The sequence below is a fragment of the Nyctibius grandis genome, chromosome 11 (assembly GCF_013368605.1).
Source record: "Nyctibius grandis isolate bNycGra1 chromosome 11, bNycGra1.pri, whole genome shotgun sequence".
Lineage (NCBI taxonomy): Eukaryota > Metazoa > Chordata > Aves > Nyctibiiformes > Nyctibiidae > Nyctibius > Nyctibius grandis.
In genome coordinates, this window is record NC_090668.1 from 8731101 (window position 1) to 8752518 (window position 21418).

General features: G+C 38.3%; 1 protein-coding gene across 5 annotated transcripts in view; it reads right to left on the minus strand.

Annotated features, from left to right (window-relative positions):
* TLN2 (talin 2) overlaps positions 1-21418 on the minus strand; it is a 197211-nt gene that overhangs the window by 86223 nt on the left and 89570 nt on the right. For all 5 annotated transcript variants that reach the window (XM_068410654.1, XM_068410655.1, XM_068410657.1 and 2 more), the window contains exons 8-18: positions 20921-21048; positions 15963-16026; positions 13706-13810; positions 11907-12062; positions 10922-11023; positions 8252-8328; positions 6446-6626; positions 4444-4557; positions 3678-3786; positions 2770-2978; positions 1830-1928 (exon numbers count right to left, since the gene is read on the minus strand). In XM_068410654.1, coding sequence (XP_068266755.1) covers positions 1830-1928; positions 2770-2978; positions 3678-3786; positions 4444-4557; positions 6446-6626; positions 8252-8328; positions 10922-11023; positions 11907-12062; positions 13706-13810; positions 15963-16026; positions 20921-21048 — 1344 coding nt within the window. The remainder of the gene's footprint in view (positions 1-1829; positions 1929-2769; positions 2979-3677; positions 3787-4443; positions 4558-6445; positions 6627-8251; positions 8329-10921; positions 11024-11906; positions 12063-13705; positions 13811-15962; positions 16027-20920; positions 21049-21418) is intronic.

Sequence of the window (21418 nt, forward strand, 5' to 3'; positions counted from 1 at the left end):
ATTACTGCTCCAAAATATAATCCAAACCAGGTCTTAATTCCAGAATATTTTTCCTATGTACAACAATAATTTAGTTAACTCTGAAACTGTGGAATTAAAACATGCATGTGTTAATTCCTGCAATTAAAAAGTTCAGAAAATTTCTTCCCATTTCCCCACTTAAAATGCCACATTCCATATACTTCAGTTTTTTAGTGGGATGGAGTCTTCCTAATGCCTGCACTGTTAAAATGACCTGGCTTGCCTGTAAAAAGATACTACAGATACACTTATGCATAATTTTAACTTCACAGCAGAAAGAAAATCTTGGATTTCAAAAATTAAGAACACTAGTTTTCATTTTGTTTTTAGGATATGAAAGCATGACAAACCATGCCTCTCCTTACCTACCCTCTCCAATACTCTATCGCACTTACCAGAATGTTTAGGTTCTTTGTCTTACCCAAGAAAGAGAGGGCTGCAATACATACTCAACTAGGAATATAAATGAGAACTCTGATGAAACTTGCAGACAGGTTTACTAGTGGATCCGGTGTTTAAAACGGCCTGTATGTTATATTAGCAGACATCTTGCATACAGTGCACTCCAGAGGTCTACCTGTTGCTGTAAATTACTTCCCCTTCGTTCTGATGCAAACCTGTTCTTGGCATTGAGTGAAAAAATCCAGACATGTTTTTACCAGAGCATTTAGGAACAATGGTTTTAAACTGCTAATAGCTAACACTTATTAAGTCATACAGGCATTATGATTTGATAACTGATTATATGAATCATCTTAAAGGAATCATGTTTGTAATAGAATAATTTTCTTCTACTCAGTTTACCAAAAGGTTGTGTAAACTTTTGGTTTACTTGCGTACATACAGACACAGCAAACACTTATGTGAAAACCACTATACCCAATGAGAAGAAATACGCGTTATCTATTAATAAACATTCACTCATTCTTCATAGATAGATGGCATGATAGCTCATTAGCTTGCAAAGACAGTGAAACACAAGGAAGTGCAAGGATTGAAGTCATCTGCATGCATGTGCAAGTTTTAATATCCTGCTTCCCACAAAATCCCTATGGCATTCAGAACAATTGATTAAGACTACGCATGTCCCCCTGGGAAACTCAATTATAATCTTGCATCTGACACAGCGTACTTAGTGCAGATAGGCAGAGTTGTTAAAAATAAATTGTTTGCTGTTCCTTATTTTCTGTGTCTGACTTGGCACTGTGCGATAGAACTTGCACACTGCTGCAACTGAAGCAATGGGTACTGCATGACACAATGTCAAGAATTTTAGAGCTCAACAGGTCATTGGGTATCTCAAATTAGCAGATCTCTGGACTTCCATGCCAAATTTTCCATCTGTAAAATGGAATGACAGTTCCACATCCTACAGGAAAGCTATAAAAGATATTATCCATGCAACACTGAGGTACTGAAAGTCACCATAAAAGAAGTCAGTGATGAATGTAGTGATGAAAGTAAAAAGCAGAGTAGAATTTGAAAAGCAAGACTCTGAACAGTATGCAAATAGCTGCAAATAATAGTATGAGCCATGCATTTTAAATATTGAGGGGAGTACGGTGCAAACAGCTCTTCATGAAGCAACAAAGCATCTGTATGGTGCACAAAATGAAGGGTTCCTATGAAATCAGCACTCTGTGATTGTGTGATTAAAAACAATTTCATAACAGATTCACCTCAATTAGCATTAAGAAACTTCAAATCTAGCACTTCCTAACCACACTTTGGGAAGCCTGGTTTTATGCAGTGGCCTCCTCATTAGAAAGCTGCACAGTTCTGACAGTGACAAGCAACCTCCTCATTACCTGGAACCTTTCATCTGTTTCGTTCTCTCCAATTTGTCTCAGTAGCTCCCCGCTTGCTTGCCCAATGCTTCCAGCTGCAGTCAAAACTGTCTGTCGAGGCTGGAAAAATATAACGTCGAAATATGTTAATTCGAAGAAAATGAGCTTTACTTGTATTTTAGATTTCCTCAAGGAACTTCTGCATTAGTGTGCAATCAATATGGCTAAAAAGAATTACACAACAAATACTTTGGAAAAAATCTTTACTCTTCCACATGCACAACTGCATATCCATATTTCAGGCGCTTCATCTGAAGTGCTCCCAGAGAACGTGTAAAGAATTTTGAAGAACTTGAATAGACACTGTTGTAATAACTCCAAGGATAATTAAGGATGGACAGTCAATATGCCAACTGATCTGAAACATCGGGAGATTTCATGTTTTTCAAAACATAAATACCCAAAGAGAAGATATCTAAGGCAAACTGGCTGCAGACTCCAACTCACAGCAAACTGATCAGGAGAGCCTATCCTGGTCAGTACTACTCTCATTTCTGTAAGGCTACAACAGAGGAATTAACTTCTCATTTTATATGTCAAAGTAGACAAAGATAGTAAAGAAAAAAACCATGAATGAGTACCTCTCCACTTCCTATCAAATTGAGCCATCGTACTGTTTGAAATTTGTTTCTAAAAGAGAATCCAGTACCCAGATAAATTAACTATTTGTTACACAAATCAATTAAACTCTGCATATAACACAGAACATCCTAATATCAAGGTGCAAGACTTAAAGGCATAAAGACAGAGACAGATGAAGGAATAAGAAGTAGACAAAAGAACTCCTTGCACAGGGGACATTACGTGGCATTGAGCAGGTGAGGCTTAGACACTAACATGTCTCAAAAAGTCAAAGCCATGCACTTAAAAGAGGGAACATGAGAAGTCTCCATCTACTCACCTCTCCTGAAGTAGGTTGCACAGCCTTCAGCAAGTCTGAGACAGCACTGGCCAATGTTCGAGCAGCTTTCAGGAGGTCTTCTCCACTTCCAACTTCATCATCCATGAGAGCAGCAAGCAGTTTCACACCTTTAGACATCTCAGTGAGGTTTGACGAGATGGTTGTAATTGCACATCCCACAGCAGTGTAATCAGTGTCAACTGGGTCCCCTGTAGAGCAAACATTTTTTCATGATCGGAATGCTTTAGTGGTTAAAAGGGAAAAAGAGACCGCTACCACAAGCTACACTTTGGTGAGACATTTGGTGAGACAAAAGAGACATTTCAAGATAGCCAAGCAATGCCTACTAAGTAATTTCATTGTCACATTAAGAAAATTAAAGACTGCTATAATTTTTCCAATTTCTACATTTCTTCTACAATAATTTATCTTCTAATAGAATTTATCTTCATTCCATGCAGTTTGCTGAGAAGTCCCCAGTTTCATCTGCCTTTCAACACTGAAAGAACCCAATATAATACAGTATTGACCCTTTAAGCCACTCACAGCTCCTTCAACTTGTAGATTTGATGAAGAAAAAAACACCATCAATAAATACATCTGTAACAACTGTCAGATCAATAATACTTTTTTGTAGTAATCTTGCAAACACTCTCTACTTTACTTTGTTGAACAAGCAAGCTACATTTTTATCAATGGTCATACCTTTAGTGTAAGAGAGAAATTGAAAACACAAAAATTGTGTTGGGAGGGACAGAAAGGTTGTTCTACACATCAACGCACTTAGCTATTGGGGTATTTTGAAGAAAATTTTTCTCCAGCTGCCTCATACTCAGTCCCTACATTACCTGAATTAGACTGATAAATAACTAGGAGACTGCAAGGAAATCCTTCCCTTTGAAATTTACCTGCTGTAAGGTTAACAACAGATGCAGTTCCTGCAGTGATGGCATCAACCTGAGAGTGTATTTCATGTTTTGATTCATCAACTTTGTTCTGAACCCATACTCTTGATGCCTGAAGAGCAACAATAAAAACAAGAATTAAGGACTGGAGTGAGGTTCTGTAAGAGAAGATACTATGTAAATCTCTCATTCCTTCATGAACCTTTAAAAGTGAAACAGAGGACAATAACCAAGCCCTTAAAGTCAAATGTGAGAGTAAGCATTTTCTTTTGATGAATCATTCACTACAGAATTGCTACCACATTTCAACAGCTGCCCTTTTAAGGTAAATGCCATAAACAGTGCATCTATGAAGGCTAAACACTTTTGACTGACAGTCCCCCATAAGCAATAGCCTCTTGATCTGTCCTCCTGCCCTAATCTGGATCAGGAATGACAGAATCATATTTTGTTCTTATTTTTCAAGTGTCCAGGAGGCAGTCACTCCCACCACAAATATTGCCCATAGTTTGCATTTAATTGTACATATGCACATGAAACTAATAGGATTCCAGACATGGTTCTGCAAGGACGTCTGCTACATCTAATCTCAGAAGACTGATTAGAGGGAGGTGGAACACTGTACACAAATTCCTTAAAGAGAGCACAAAATTTTTATCTTTAAAAAACTTTAGCAATACCACTTTAGATCCAGGGACAATGTCTAAACTGATCTGTAAACACCCCAAAGCATTAAGATTCATTGCTATGAGGGATTAGAAAAACTCACCATGTCCTGCCCTAGAGGTGGCAGGTTATCAACTTCACTGAGGTCAGCTTGTGCCTGTTGAACAGCATGCATACTGGTATTAATAGTTCCCATCAAGGCCTGCTGAGCTGAGGTCTGAAAGGCAAAACAAGGAAATGGCTGTGTGCTGTGTTCCAAATGGCACTTCAAGCAGATGTTACCTATGCCTGAAGAGACAGTAACAACACTCCAACAATCACACCAGGCCATTTTGAATAGCTAGCTTTTCCGTGGTGCAATGGAGAAAGCAAAGCTCTCTAACACTCCCCTCACACAGTCTTGATTCTGCCTATGCCATTTTATACTTCTCTGTACCTGCACACATTTATAAAATGCTGAACTTTCTCAGATCAAACAATGCCCAACACACACAAAAACACCAAGCTGTCTTACTGACTTGCATTCTAGTAACATGACCATGAAAACTGAATTTGCTTCTAGATTATTGATTTTCCTGGAACAGTCTACTAATGTAAACAAGGACAATTCTAAAACTAAATTGCCATCAATGTGCATAAGTTAACAAAAAACTGAAGGGTTTTAGGTAGAGCAGGAGGGCTATCTGTACTGGGTGTCTGTCAGAAGGTTTTGGCTTCAGGGGTGGCCTCTGGGAGAAGAGGCCAGGGGTTGCCCCATGCCAGGCACAGCTGGTTCCAGACAGCTCCCACAGACCCACCACGGGACACAGCTGAACCCAGCAGCCAAGCTGGTGGCCCCTCTGGGAAAACATTGTTAAGAAAGGGCAAACATCACATGGCAGTGAAGGGCAAAAAAAGTTCAAGAAACAACCCTGCAAACACCAGCGTCTGAGAAGGATGGGGAGGGGGTGCTTCAGGTAGCAGAGCAGAGATTCCCCAGCAGCCCGTGGGTCCATGGTGGAGCAGGTATTTCCCTGCAGCCTGTGGAGAGGGCCATGCTGGAGGAGCAGATATCCACCCTGCAGCCCACAGAGGACCCCACACTGCAGCAGGTGGATATTTCCCTGAATGAAACTACAGCCTATGGAGAGCCCACAATGGAGCAGACTCTCCTGACAGGATCTGCAGCTCATAGGGGACCTGCACTGAAACTGGTTTATCCTGAAGGACTGCACCCCATAAGGAAGGGCCCATGCTTACCCTGGGGAAAAGCGTGAGGAGGAAGGAGAAGCAGTGAGGAGCTGTTATAATAAACTGACCACTTGGGAGCAGGGAGTAGAATAGTCAGAATTGAAGGAGAGAAGTTGAGTCTGGGTAAAAAAGGGGGTTGTGGGAAAGTGTTTTGTTTTTTCTCTGTTTCTCACCATCCAACTCTATTTTAATTGACAATAAATTAAAGTAATTTCCCCCAAGTTGAGTCTGTCTTGCCCATGAAGACAATTGATGATCTCCCTGTCTTTATCTCGACCGGAGATAAAGCTTTTTTTTTAATCTTATCACCCCCATCTCGTTGAGGAGCAGGAGTGAAAGAGCAGCTGGGTGAGCATTTGGCAACCAGCCACAGTCAGCCCACTACACACTACACTTCTAGTGGTATGTCACGATCTTAAGCACTGATTATGTTCTCTACAGCCCGTTTAGGGCTTTTGATAGTCTTTCAACTTAAATGAGAAAACTCAGCATCAGCTTTAAGCCTGCTAAAAAATTCTAAATCGGTGGGCTAGTGATAATCTAAATGTAAGCTTTTTTCTTAAAATTGCTTACTGTTGCCAGTCTTTAAATCTTTTTTTCTACCTCCCTTAATACTAGTTTAACTGCTTAGAAGTAAAGAGAAGGCTGGAAGAGCCAGCTTTAAAGAAAATGAGGAAATAAGTCAAAATGTGATACCGTAAATATTTCAGGGATGCTCAAAACTTATGTTCACTATGACAGCCAGGAAGTCACACTCGATATCCCCATCCTGCTCTTAGTAAATATGTATAACATGCTGTTTCTGACTACTTGCAGCACAGACAAGTTTCAAATGCAAAAAAAAGTTTCAAATATGAAACAAGGAGGTTGCTCACAAGCGGAGGCATATGTCCTCTGTGCATCTGACCAATTGTGACTTGTTGCTGGGGAGAAGGCATGATGCCGATGTTGAAAGTCTCTGGGCCACTGGACCCTGAACGCATAACAGCTGGTAGTGCCACAGAGCCATGCTCCACCTTCCCTGTTCGGTTGAACTGCTGCTGCAAGATAGTAGATCTAAAAAAAAAAAAAAATTCCAAGACAGAGAATTAGTTAGCTCATGCAAATCAATTCCTGCCAGATGTTCTTCCTTCAGGATTTTAAAGTGCATTTCACAACATTTGGGGAAGTTGGAAAGCTTTACAGTCTTTGTTTCTAACCATTTTCTAACATATAAAAAAATTAATCTGGGGCTTTTGGCAGATCAAATATTAATAGCGCTAATGCGCAGGCACCAAGGAAAGAAGGCAATGTGCAGTTTTGGTATACGTGGTACAATAGCTTTACGCCTTTAAGATCCATGACAGAGAGAATTGGAACAAGGTTTATGGCATAACAACTGCTTTGTTTCAGTTGTATCAGGCTGATCAATAGAAAACAGAAGGGTGAACCCAGTGGAGATGCCTTTTGCAAGCAATTTGTAGATTTGGTATAAAAACTACCATTATTTCTTCCCTCTTTATACACACGTGCACACACTCTACTTGCTAATAATCTGGCAGCCTACCAGATAATGGGCTTGGAGGCAGGATACTTTCAAGAAAAATAAAGTTACTGCCATCCATGGTCATGAACCGCTTTGCCAGATATACTGCTCATAGTTAAATACATTTCAACCTTTAACAGCTAGAAGCATTGACAGAAATTCTGGCTTTAACAACAACAATCTGCTGGGGAAAAAGAAGTCACTTCAATTGTGAAAAATCTTGTAATCACCTATTACAAATTTTGGGCTTCTCTGTGCAGCACTGAGCTAACTGTACATTCTGGAAGTGATTTGGAAAGGGCAATGTCAAAAGAAAGCACATCTGAACACGTGTGATCCATCAAAAGCTGAAATTTCACATAAGGCCACACTAAATATCTAAGAAACCTATCTCCTATAAACCGTACATTTAACAATAAATCAAATAAACTTTTCACATACACACTGCTGACACTGCCATACTCAGAGTTCCAAGAGGAGACTTGAGTGGCTCATTATGTCTTATAATGTCACGAATCTATTTCTATTCCTTCACTGCAAGAAAAGATTTAATATTCCTTTTCAAGAGTATGGCCAGCTCTACAGTTCTGCTTTCTGCTATATTCAGTTACTCTCCCATCAGAACCGTAGCCTGACCTACTAGTACGAAAACCTGACCTTTACCCACACCACACATCTGATTGGTTTGTCTAAAGTGGTTCAGTGAAATAAGCCAGCTCTGGTCATGACACAGTGCACAATTAAACTGACAGGAGCCCAGTTTACTGGAAACCATGGACCTAGCAGATATAAGCAACTAAAACCTTGTAAATCCTAGGTGTTTGCATAAAGATCAAAAATCTAATACGACATTTTCAGCTCTGCATTATTACTGAACTACAGCCTGAGCTCCTTTGTTCATGGGTCAAGTTACCACAAACTGGTACCAGTCCTGGTTGCCTTAACCAACAATTTTTCGACAAATACCTGCTCTTCAATCCTCGAATGAAGCTAGGAACCTGCTGAATTGCCTGGGGATAGTGTTTCTACAGGGAAACACCCTGTAGAAAATCATTCTTTAATAGTAATAACTATACTATTTCATTTGCAAAAAGCTGCCACAGCTAAAAGGTGTCACCCTGAAATAAAAAGCATTTCTCCTGTTGTATATACTCACTTCTTAGGTGAAACAGATTCTTCCAACATGGTTGATTCCTCATCACCTTCAAGTCCAAATCTATCTTTACTTTGTTTCTGGAGGGGGGGAAAGAAGTTAAACAATGTGTGTTACTTCTTGATTTCTCTCCACCATTTGCTTGCCGTTTATCAGAAACCTAGTCAAATCGTCTGCAGAGTCTTATCCAGTGCTGAACACCATGCTTTTTGGCAGTGTGTGACAATATAACCTCCACCTCAGAAGAGGTCCCCTTCAGCATCTAACAGATCAGGTTCTAAGCCCTGGCAGATTAAGCACATATAGGAAAAAAGTCTATTGGTGCCTTTTTGAACAAGTATAAAGAAAGTGCTGAGATACTGTCTCTTCTCACAGAAAAAAATGTTCTGAGGACCGAGTGATATGCAACACCACCAAATCCTGGCACAGACAGGACATGTACCATCCCCTTTCCCACTCTCTTCTAACTCAGGAACATCAGACTGACTCAGGTAACTAGAACTTACTTACAAGTCACATTTAGCATCCTGAAATGTTACTATATGGTGCTACCTACCACTAGGAAATACATATCCATAGGGGAAGATGATAAATTTAATACTGTATCCAAGTTATTTTACTATAGTTACTTCAAGCTTCTGGACAGTCTGCACATCTGACTTTCTGAGGCAGTTTTTTATAGTGGTGTAAGGGAGGTAAATATACACAAGGGGAGTAAGTCTAAACCACTAGAAACAACAGGAAAATACCATGTCATAAAAGTAGTGCCTTGTAAAAACAGCCTGTTTCAGCTTGTGACCTAGTGCAAAGATACTGTCTGCTTTCCACCTCGTTACGTGATTTGTAGTCTGAATATATATATGTATATAACAAGAGAAACATCCGCTATGAACTTGTGTACATTTAACAGGAACTCATGCACATCCATACACATACCCCCGCAACTTTCTCAAAAGAAGTTCTTACTATCATAATTTAAGTTTACACATGAACTGAAACTGTCTATTTCTAGTCAAGATTGTGCCTTATTTCCATATGAATGTGAAGTAAAAAAATATATATATCTAAATTAAAAAAAAAAAAAAAGGTAAAAGTTACTCAAGTACAGGGTTCCCTGTAAACTGATTAATGACCTGTCACTAAAACTGCAGGACAAAAAGGGTTGGGGGGGTGGGGTGAAGAGTGTTGCACCAATAATACTTTAGCAGCAAAAAACACACCACCAATCCAGAGCAGAGCAAAGAAGTTGGAACAGTCCAAAACACACTAAGAATTAACATTATGCAACTGAGAGCAATAAACTGTACTTTGAGGCATGCATCACAGAGATAACCTGGGCTCGACAATTGGAAACCGCATGCTTCTCACATGCATCACGGGTGTTTATTACTTAACCTGTTCCTAATTAATTCCTTTTAAAACTGGCTGTGTCAGCAGATTGTAAGGAAGAAGTCAAAGGACTGGAAGGGAGTAGAAATATGCACATCTGTATTCTATCAAGATAGAAAGGCTGCTTTGACTTGGCATTAGAGAGCAAAGCTACTTTTGAAGCTTAAGAGCTAGAATCATGTTTTAAACCATATATAGAAACCTGCAGTTTATTTTTTATTAAATCTGAGACTGACAGCCTCAGAGAAAGAGACATGTACTGGGATGAATTCTTGCAATCCTTGTCAACCTCTGTTTCATAACACGATGTTACATCCTACACTGTTCACATGAACAAAGGTAATAAATTTTCCTGAGCTGCTTAGCTTTCTGTCATATCTTTACTATTAAAGTCTATTACAGCAAATAATGATGTAGTTTGGTTGAACCTTAATAAAGTAAAAATTTGTCAATGAGCAGCCAGTGCTATTTGAAACACCTCACTTTTCTATACAACATGCTTAGAGTATGACCATTCAGCTTCACCTTTGTTGGCAAAGCTGCTGCGCTTATTTACTTGTGAATATTTTGAATGCTGGAGATGTGTATCAGCCTCTCCTCTCTCCTGCCAGGCACACTCCATAAAACAAAGTTTCAAGACAGTCTGGCCTCTTCACAAACATGGACTTTACCCCTCTCTCTGCACAACTGAGATGTAATTATTTGCTTTACTGAACAAAATATTTTTAAGCCCACATATAATTATTTTTTGGACCACCCTCCCCCTCCCCCCCCCACCCCCCCCCCGCACTCTAGTTTTGCCAAAAAGGACTTTCCCAGCCTTTGATGCATTAGTATACAAGAGCTGCTGGACAACTATTGTGCAGTCTCTTAATGTAGTTTTAAATGTCTGGCTTCCATGGGATCCCATATCAACTCACCTGATTCACCACTTTCAGGTCCACAGCTTAAAATCCACAGTTGACGGTTTGGCTCTTCTCTGGATATACACCTTATAGTAAGCACTCCACCTTCCAGACAGAAAAATCAAAGCCTCACTCATGCTGTACTGAGCCTGACCCGATGCTACCGCTATAGTTAACAGCCTTGGTATTTTCCAGAAGCACTCACTTAAGTTAAACCAGGGAAAGAGCTTATATTACTCGACAGGTAAAACATAAATACATCAAAACCATAACATACAACATTGACTTCACGAGGAGAACGAGAACTGAAGCTTGCACACATTTGAGTTTTTGCACTGCTGTACAGTGATTTTTACTACATGTCATCTTAATACTATACCTTCTTTAGGATGATATCAATGTAACCTGCAATTAATTGAGAGATCTGTTCTCCTTCAGTGGTCTGTACTGAGTAATAGCTTTCCTGATATTCACCAAAATCCTGAAGGAAAAGAGGAAAAGAAAAACCTCTTTGAAAGTAAATAAATGAAGAAACAGTACCAAATATGAGTGAGAGAATTCAAATTTTAAAATTGTTTGCATAGATATTTTATTATATCCAACAGTACATGAAACTGGTCCAAGATTCTAAACCAGTCTACACAGGGGGTGAGGGAGGAGGGGGGAAGGATGCTTTTTATTGCAGCTTAATCAGAGATGTTTCATACATTGAAATGCCAGAGCACCAAGAGATACTGAGTCTGACTTTATCAGACTCAGTCACTGAAGGATGGAGAAAAGTCTTTGGAATTTTGTTCTAAAGCATGATCACGCATGCAACTGGAAATTACATGCACATGATTAAAGCAAATATAATTTTCTAGCCACTGCTTCTTGCTCTACCCCTTTAAACCACCTTTGCATATCCAAAATACTCTTGTTGCAGTGGTCTCTTATAGACCAAATAATTAACAAAACATCACATCCATCAAAGTTCTTTAAATCCATATTTTCAAACATATTAATGAACCATCAAGCTTTATGTTCCTATCTTGCAAGTCACAAAGTGCGTTATGAATAGCAAGCACCATAAGGGTTTAAACAGGTGTAAATAATGATGTTTTCTTAACTGTTTTAATGGTTAGACATGGAACAGATTTAAACAGTACTTTTGAGGAACTGGTCTGTTCAGAAACATCAAAATATGGATTGACCCTAGGCACCAGTATGGGCCAGTTTATTCATTTAGGACTCAGTGACTCTATATAACACTAGAAAATCACAGAGACAGAGGTAAATTAAAGAAACTGTTCTGAGTGTAAGTTCATCTTCCTTTCTCCTTGCCACGTAGATCCCTCTTCTGCTGAATATATACAAAAAGTTACCAGAGTGAAGCTTTTAGGTGAGGCAGCCCAGCGTTTCACAGTTGTCAGCGGCCATTCCTGCAACACTTCCTTGGTCTTCTCATCCACACGCATCACTGAGTCTTTGGTGACACCCAGCAAACGAGGAACCAGTTTGTTTTTGCCTTTCATTTTTTCCTATAACAAGGTGTGAAAGATTGTTTTAATTCAAATGGAGCTTGCCATAGGAGAAAGGAAAAGCTTGATGGAATATACTGAGAAAGGGAAGCAACTAGCATGAGGACAAGGACAACTTAAAACTCCAGGCTCAGTTTCTCTGGTCACAGTGATTTTCAAGTAATGCATAACATTAAGAAGCTCTGATCTTTACTAGATCTTTACTATGCAGTTCAAAAGACACTCCCTCTTCTCCCTCCTCCAGGAAACAGAAGCATTTTAGGGATTGTGATTTAAAAATTATTTGGAAGTTGGTTTAAAAAAAAAAAACCCATGACGGTAGTCCTTCTAGATACAAGACTTCCTCTGTAAAACCATATTAGAGAAGCTGAATGGGAAATTGGCATCAGGAGGACTGAGAAGTTAAGTTACCCTCACCATTTCTCTATAAAATTTCTGGAGAGGTAAAGGAAAGGAAGGCCCACTGGGGCTGACAATTTGGCAAGATCAGCCATAATTTGTCCCACATTTTGGATTTAAAATCTTAGTTATTTTCAATCCATGAGAGCATGCTAACCCATGCAAATACCACAGGGAAGGGGACAGGGTCAATCTGCATGCTGCCCGCTGATGTCTCCTTGTCTGTTAGATGTTCTCCCTCTTTAGTTTTCCAAGGTTGCACAGCATAAGCCCAAGCTAACAATTTGCTACTTAAAATCCATCATAAAGTAGAAATGAATCCACATCTCATTCTCCTGAATTTATGTAGACTGCAAAGAATCAATTTTAGTTACTGAAAACTGCACACCATAACTTTAGTATAGTTTCTAATACACAACTCAGTTCAACAGCTCTGTTAGAAATTTGAGACTCCTTTCACCATTAATGGTGCCTACCAAGACATTTTCCTTTAAAGGAAGCAAGACGAGGTAATTCTTTCAAAGCGTACTGTATTAATAGTATTAGCCTCTGCATATTTTGCATTGTATTTTCACTTTCTATCTGCTTCATTATAATTTGTGGATGACTAAGTACTTCAAGAAAAGGCAACCTAATGATATTCAGCTAAATACAAAGATTCCGTACTGTAACTGCGGAAACCTAAGAAAGAAAATGTTTGCTTAAGTTTAGCCTCCTTTCCATTCTACCTCAGTGGTTACTGAATACTCTGGCACCAATGCTTCAGCCCCGTTTTCAAAGCAGAATGTCAGTATTTTGGTCTCAAATTGTTTCAACAGCCTTAAGACCATGACCTGTATTACGGTAAGGATTAAGAAAATGTCATCATGGAGCTGATGAAGTTGTTCTTCAGATGCAGTTTTTCAGCATGTAATTCATATTATCCTTAAACTTCTAAACAGGGACAACTTATGAGTTCTTTGTGAATGTTTGTCTGAAGACAGTACTTTGTTGGTAGTCAAAAGGAAGAAGAAATGTCAATTTAAAGAAATGAATTCATGACAGACTCAACTTTCTTTCTGGAAGCAGTATGACAAAGATCTAAACTGAAATTATAATTCTGTCCCACACAGTAATTTACACTTTTTTCCAAATGCTGCTTTCAGACAGAAGGCTGAAAGAACATCATTGACCTTTGCTTAGCGCAGAATCTGAGGTAATACATAACCAACCACACAATATGGACACAACAATATCTCTATTACCTTAACAAGAAAAAAAGACACTCCGTAGGTCCGCAGGGAACGGGCTAGCTTGACATACTTCACTTTGGCTTCTATTTCAGTCATCTCACCACAGTTTTTGTGCTCCTGTAATGAGAGTTCAGTATCACTTAGGCAGAAACAATGCTTTCTGCAAACAAAAAAAAGGGTATAGCTTTTATCTGTTTAAGGATGCTTAGTTAATAATCACTACAATTAGAATATTTAAAAAATACTGGCTAGAAATGTTAGCAAGATGATACCTCATAATTCCTCGCATCAGAGAACATAAACAACCTGTGCAAATGGAAAACTCCTCTTTGACCACCATCCATTCTATCTGTGCCTCAGATCAAGCATTTAAACCACTCCTGAAGCAGTTAAAAATTCTAGGTATTGCTGCTATTTGACACCATTGGGTTTGATACAATTAACGCCTCTTTACTTGGCTTTTTAAAATCATTTAAAAGTCCCAGCACCTATACTTTTTTTTCCAGGAACAGACTATTTATTCCTGCTTTATGCCCAAAACTTCTGATTCATGAGACCCTCATGCCTTGTAATTGATCATTTCTCATATGTTGTAGGTATTTCCAATGGGGTTTTTTTGCCAGTTGCACCGTTATCCATTTTTTTCCACCACACGAAAAGAATTCTACAGGTGAGGAAGAAGCAATGATTTTTCTAAATAGTTCATCCTGGAATACTTATCTACATGTGTCTTAACTCAATTTCTATTTATTAAACAATTTACTCATTAGTAAACTATATTGTAATTAATGACAACTACCAATATTCCCTATTCAAGTTTCATCTCAGCATCTGCTCTCCTACCCCAGACTGTTCTGCTGAAAGCCCTACCCCAACGTCCTGCTATTTAAATACTGTTTGTGGGATTCCCTATCACACCCCATCTTCCCCTCACATTCTTCTGTACTGCTGGTTGCCACCTCTTTCATGCTGACTGATGGCAGCAGGGGGAGCACCAAGAACGTGGGAAACACTTTCCTATTCCAGTTCAAGTTACCATCTTGACAATGTTCCACGTAGGAGCACTGGGCAGAGCAACTGCAACTCTAAAAACCCTTTTGCATCCCAAGGACATAGACTGATCATATCTGACAAGTTCAGCACAGAGAACACAACCAGGATCCCGAAAGAGCACCGAGCTCAAATGTAGTCATTGCAGATGCAATATTTGGGGAAAATCACCTGCCAAACTCAAGAATTTTATAACTCAGGGAAACAGCCGATTTTTTCAAAAAGACCGTTTGCTCATTCTACCCTGCTCTTGTACCTTTGCCCAGCATCAGTGCCCTCACTGATGAACTTCTTGTCCGTGCATGGAAGTACATAATGGTTGAAACTACTCATAGATATTATTTGACATGGGCAAAACCACATGCTACGAATAGCATGATAGCGATACTCAGAAGTGAATGGATATTTTTTTGCTTAAACTGCAACATTACTGCCACCAGCTAAAGGTATACAGAAAAGTGTTAGACATCCTCATCTACGAGGAAGTGATACAAGCTCCAGGTAGAATAAACTTACTGAGCTACAGAATTCCTAGACTGGAAGTGTAACAGACATAGGGAAGTATGTGACCTGTTTCCTGCTCTTCAACTTGTGTCCCAAGTTTAGATCACAGATCACTGGTATGTCCTTCCAGAAACTGTATGACTTGATTTCAGCTGTTGACCTCAGAATTTTTCAACTTATATTGTAGTGCCAAACTTGTATTTCAGTAGGCACAGATATTTAATGCATCTACAATACTCAAACTGAGACCACTTCCAACAGTATCAGTACGTTTTATACTCAACTGCTTCAGTCTTTTACAACTGTGTGATTCCCAGACACATCACTGAACTCAGGCATTAGGTAGCAGAACTCCATATTATTTGAAGCTCATGCTTGAATAATGAAGGCATGAAATTAAAACTGGTTTTCCTAAATGCGTTTCTATTTTAGTACAAATACACATCTTACATTTCAATGCAACTGAGAAAAAGGTCTTAAGAATATTGAATATTCACTCTCTCCCCTTCAACAATGTACACTGAATAATCATCAGTGAAGAAAAAAGGATCAAGACAATAAATCTGCTGAAGAAAACCAAAGCTGTCGGATTCTTTACTATTGATTTTCTGATAGTTATATAATTCAAGTATATACAGAGTATACACCTGTAAAAGCTCATATTTTTCTTATAAAGGAAGCGAAACTATAGTAGGTTTTTCAGCTTTACAATTACCTGAAATATTCTCTTTTCAGCCCCTCTTTGTTTGGTATATTCTTTAGGCAGGAATTCTTTTAGGCTAGAAAAACAAACAAACAAACAACAGTTCCATAGTTAATGGTCCCTTCTTGACCACAGATGCTTCCCGTGCTCCTTTATTGGCATTAAGTCCCCTAAGCTTCCTAAAATGGGCATAAAATACCTATATAATGAAATAAAGCTCTGGCTAAGTAGATGTCCTGGTTTGGCCTAAACCAGGCCGATTTTCCTTTCAGTATACCTTGCATAATTAAGAAAAACATTTTAGTTACATCCTCATGTAACATCTCTTCATGTTTTGAAAAGTCATCAAAAGTAAATAACAGCTGGGACACTTTTGATTCTTAAACTATATGATGTCTCTCAGCAGCTCAGAGGGGTTCACATCTAAATCCAAATACACTCATTGTAATCTGGGGGAGGAAGGGGACATCAAAGCTTGAGCCAGCTCTGTGTCCGAGTTCAGACACTGCTATTACTTTCCAGTAGCACTTTGATTTGCTTGACGTGTGGGACCAAGTCCTTCCTCTGTGTCTTCCAAGAAATGTTAGAACAGTAATATTTTACTGAAAAACTGCAAAGCCGTTTAAGTCGACATTTAATACCAGTCACTATCTTGAAAACCAAGTCATAAATAACCAGTCCTAATTTCTGTAGCACTCAGATACTAATGGTCTCAGAGTACAAAGTAAACTAAGCAAATTCAGCCTCCATTATAGTTTGGTCAGAAAGAATCTTTAAACGCCTCACCTGTAACTCCTTGCTGTATAATAAAACCAACCCTTTATCTCAACCAAACATCACCCCAACTTGAAGACATATGAACATCATGCTTTAACAAACATCAGTTCTTTTCTGGATTGCACCTTCCCACCTGGAACACTCTGATGAAACTATGTCATATATTCAGCAGTTCATCTTCAGCCTAAAGAAACTTCCACAGTTCAAAAAATTGGTTTCTAAGGATCCCTCCTGCTTTGGACTACTAAGAATCACAGAAAAAAGTATGACTGGAGAATCTCCTCCTCATTTTTATTTATTCAGTAAGCAAGAACACTAACACAGAAAGCTAGAACTACCTACTATCATGGAAAGTTACAAGTTTTGAGAAGGATGGATTTTTGTAAACAAGATTGCCAAAAAAACTGCTTGACTTCCGTGTGTGTGGGGTTTTTTTGGTTGTTTTGGTTTTTTTTGTTTGTTTGTTTGTTTTTGGGGGGGGTGGTGTTTTTTTTTATTTTAGTGTGGTTTTTTTGTTGTTTTTACACACAATAGTGAGCTATTGCAGACAACAAACAAAATAACTCAAAAGGCTAACCAGGATTTTGTGCTTTCTTCAAAAATATTATTCAGTAGTGAGATCATTCGTTTTGTTCTTTCCAGAAAGCTCTAGCAATATAAATCAAAGTAAGAACAACTGTCCTTCCTAATCTTTCTTCCAATGCTCCAGTAGTTACATCGCACTAATACATGATAATGAAATTTCTTCTCAGGACTTATTTACACAGACACATCATGGGGTGGGGAAGGCTGGAAAGCCAAATGAATTTTGTAGGTAAGGCTGAACACAGCTTATTATCCTAAAAAGCTGGTGTCTTCATTCTGAAACAACTGGTGCTTTTATATAGTTTTTCATAGGTTCAAACCAGTTTGGTTAAATTCACTTCCAAGGCAAAAAAAACCAAACCAAAACAAAACCAAACCTGAGTTAAACCCAGTTTAATTCTGGAAATGGATTTATATAGAAAAATGATAGTTGTCAATGCACTTCCAATTCTCATCTTTTATTAATACAGTTAATTTTCTCAGCTATCCGTATATAGATAAACTATCAAGACCATTACATTTTTAAGCATGTCTACTTACTTTGTTAACTAATATATACTTTAAGAAGGCCTTTGAACCCAAGCCATTCTATGATTCTATGACATCACTGAGCAAACATTATTTGGAGCTTCTTAAGCAGCAAGAGTTAAGAAAACAACTTAGCACTTTGTCCATTAAGCACCATTTGGTATTCTCTTGCACGTGTAGCTGGCAGTTAGATTGAATGTTTTTTCCTTGTATCACCTTCCATTATTTTTCAATCCATAGACAAGTAATCACCTCAACTGAAAGGGTGAAATGCTAGCTGTAAACAGATTGAAATTATTTTAATGCTACCTATAATCAACATATTTTCTTTATGATTCAAAAAACAAGTTTCACTTTAATTAGCAGCTTATTTAATGGAGTTAGCAAAAACACCTTGAATGTATTACCATTTAGCCTTCTTTAATCTCTTCAACTACGCATTATTACAATGGACAACGAACTCTGTTAAAAAAACATCTAATAGCAAGTAGTGTTTATTTAACTTCGTTTACTTTGAGTTGGTTCCTATAGTTCTTAAAGAAAATTATACACAAGTGCCAACATATTGATTGTTTTTCATTAGCATAAAGGTATATCCAGTGTTCTTGAAAAAGACAGTTTAAGACAGTAAAAAAGGCTAAAGAATTGAGCTCATTGGTCACCAAGTGTGCTTGGAAATAGAAAGCAGAGGTGGGCAGTTTTAGCTGCTCCTTTCCTATCTGCATATAAATAGTACAAGGTCTTGATTAGATATTCTCTCAGCAAATTTAAACAGTGTACCTCTGTAGGTGCAATGCAAAACTTCAGCTGCATGAGGATGGGCATGAAGAAGGACTATTTGCAATTTGATAGTTTAAGAGCTTTCACAATTTACTTTGGCATGAGCTTCAAGGAAATTCCAACAACCAACATCAAAGTATTAACAAGATGCAGGCAACAATTTTCCTCTGTGCCAAGAATCATTTATCAATGACAAAAAAAAAATGCAAAACAAAAGCATTAGGTTTCACAGAAAGGCTGTCATGAAGGCTACGTAGAGCCAAAAGCATACAACAGTAAATCACAAACCTGTATACTTGAATTTAGAAGGCAGAGGGGTTGGAACTAGATGATCTTTAAGGTCCCTTCTAACCCAAACCATTCTATGATTCTATGACTAGGGACACATGGTTCTGGAGCAGGCTCCTCTACAGAACAAAAAGAGAACTACTTCTAAATCAGGAATGCTTACTTTTATGAAACTGATTATACACCAGGACAGCAAGTGACTATACTTAGTGACCTGCAAGGCTTGACCCTAACACAGTCAAAGCCCATGTAAAAGAAAATAAAACAATAGTAGAGAAAATTCCCATGCAGAAAATAACAAGGTTCTAAATTTTGAAATTTCAGTTCTAAATGATTTCCACTGGAGAAATGTTCTCTTTCCAACATACAGTTCAGTTATTTACATCTTTCATTTCTATTAGGATAAAAAAAAGATACTGCACTTTATAAGTGTGATGACTTTACTCTGTGATGGACTTCAAACTATCTAGCATTACACACAAAGAAATACCATCCAGTCAGCAATTTCAGTCCACCATAAAACATAGTTACTATATGAGCGCTTAAAAAAAAAGAAAAAAAATCTTTACACTGAAAAGACCAAGTAGAACACTTAGAAAAACCTAGAAAAATTTAAGCAACTGAACTCTCCACAGCAGTTTGCAAAAACTGCTGGTAGTTTCTGAGGAATTTAAAAATAACTATTGCTCAGAACACCTAACTCTTGAAATCATTACCATGACACAACATTAGCTTGTCATGAGGTAATACCCTAACAGTTTGCTGCAGGAATACTCTTGAGTGACTGGATGGAGAAGGTAAGAATAAGCAGACAATGGACAAATCCCAGAGGAAGATTGTCACATAACTAGTCACAATTCTAGGGAATAAGAACCAGGAGTACACTGAAGCTATTACACTGGGTCCCCATAATCCTTAGAGACATCAGTAGCTCTATTAGGAAAGGTTCATGGGCCAATTAGTAGCAAACAGATAGCACAAAGAAAAGCTGATTATTAATTGGAATGGAAGGATGTTTGTTCACATGGTTTGCTTGCATAACTGAACTGCTACTTCAGGAAAATCTTTCAAAAGTGAAGTGTTTCAAACAACCAATGTTGCAGCATTGCATGTTTCAAAGCAAGCCACCATTTTAAAGTGATCCCCTGCGATACAGTAAACCCCAGACTCAGGCTCACAAAGGAAGTATATAGTCAGCACTGAGCACTTAGCCAATGGAACAGGACAGAAATTAAATACGCACCCATTTTGTGCATCCTATTAAAGTATCTATGAGCCTTGTATGTAGGCAAGGCTTAATGGACTGTGCAGTAAATAGCTTTCTTTTACCTTCCTTCATTCCTTTCCCTCAGTTAATTCTACTGCAGGTAAATCAATTAGAAAATCAAAATCAGTAGAAAAATGGGACATCTAAATTTCAGTCAAACTAAACTTGCCCTGCTGATAGCAGTAAAGTAAGTATCACAATATAGGTTAAAGGATGGGTCACTTGTAAGCAGGACACCTACCTGTGTCTGAAGCAAGGAGCACAATGCTAGATCTTTATTCGTACAATGCCATGAGAGGGTGAATCTGAACAACTGATTAATGCCACTAAAAAGTTTGGAAAATTTAACCTCTACACATGGCAATATTAACTTTATTCAAATGACAAAGCATCTTTCCATTCATGTACTTTCCTAGCAAATCAAACATCTGTAATATATACTGATGGACACTTAATTCACACATGGCACTACTTCTCCCACATTACCAGGTAGCTGGGGAGTCCAGCTGTATACTTAACTGGCACCCTGGGGGGAGCTGGTGCCCTGTGCTGCCACTGTCAAAGGTCCCCTCACCAGCTGGGATTGCTGATTTGTGCAATAAGGCTCCTTTCACAGGGAGATTGCTACAGAAAACACACTGAATCTGATTACCTCTGCTTGGAGTACTAAAATGCATTTAGTCTGTGACAATTCAACATTAGTTACACTTGGGGTCACCGAAATTTAGAAGTTAGAAATGTTTACTCTAAAAATCCAGGTTTGTGTTTGTGTTCTACATGAGGTCCAAACTGGATCTGTGCTTGAAATCCCCCAAACTCGCAGGCCTTCTCAAAGGAAACAGGATGGGAACCATTCAGAATGTCATCACGAGCCTATAGGAGGTAAGCAAAGACATGTCAGGGACATCCAAAATAACTACTATATCTCTGAAATTCCTGAAAAGCTTGAACATGGCCAAAGAATCCAGCAACACACTTTTCTGCCTGAATGTCTTTATTGTTCCATTCTGGATGTGTTTATGACTAATAAAATAACCAAAAGGCTAACTAGATTATTTTCTGGTGAATAACTACAGAGACTTACTGAAATCACAATTGTAACAACTTTCATCAAAAAGAGGACTTGCACCCATTTCCTGGTGTATACATATATAAAATGCAACATATGTATATACACTTATGTGTATGTACACATATATATACAGATATGTATATATGTATGTATACACAGACACATGTAAAA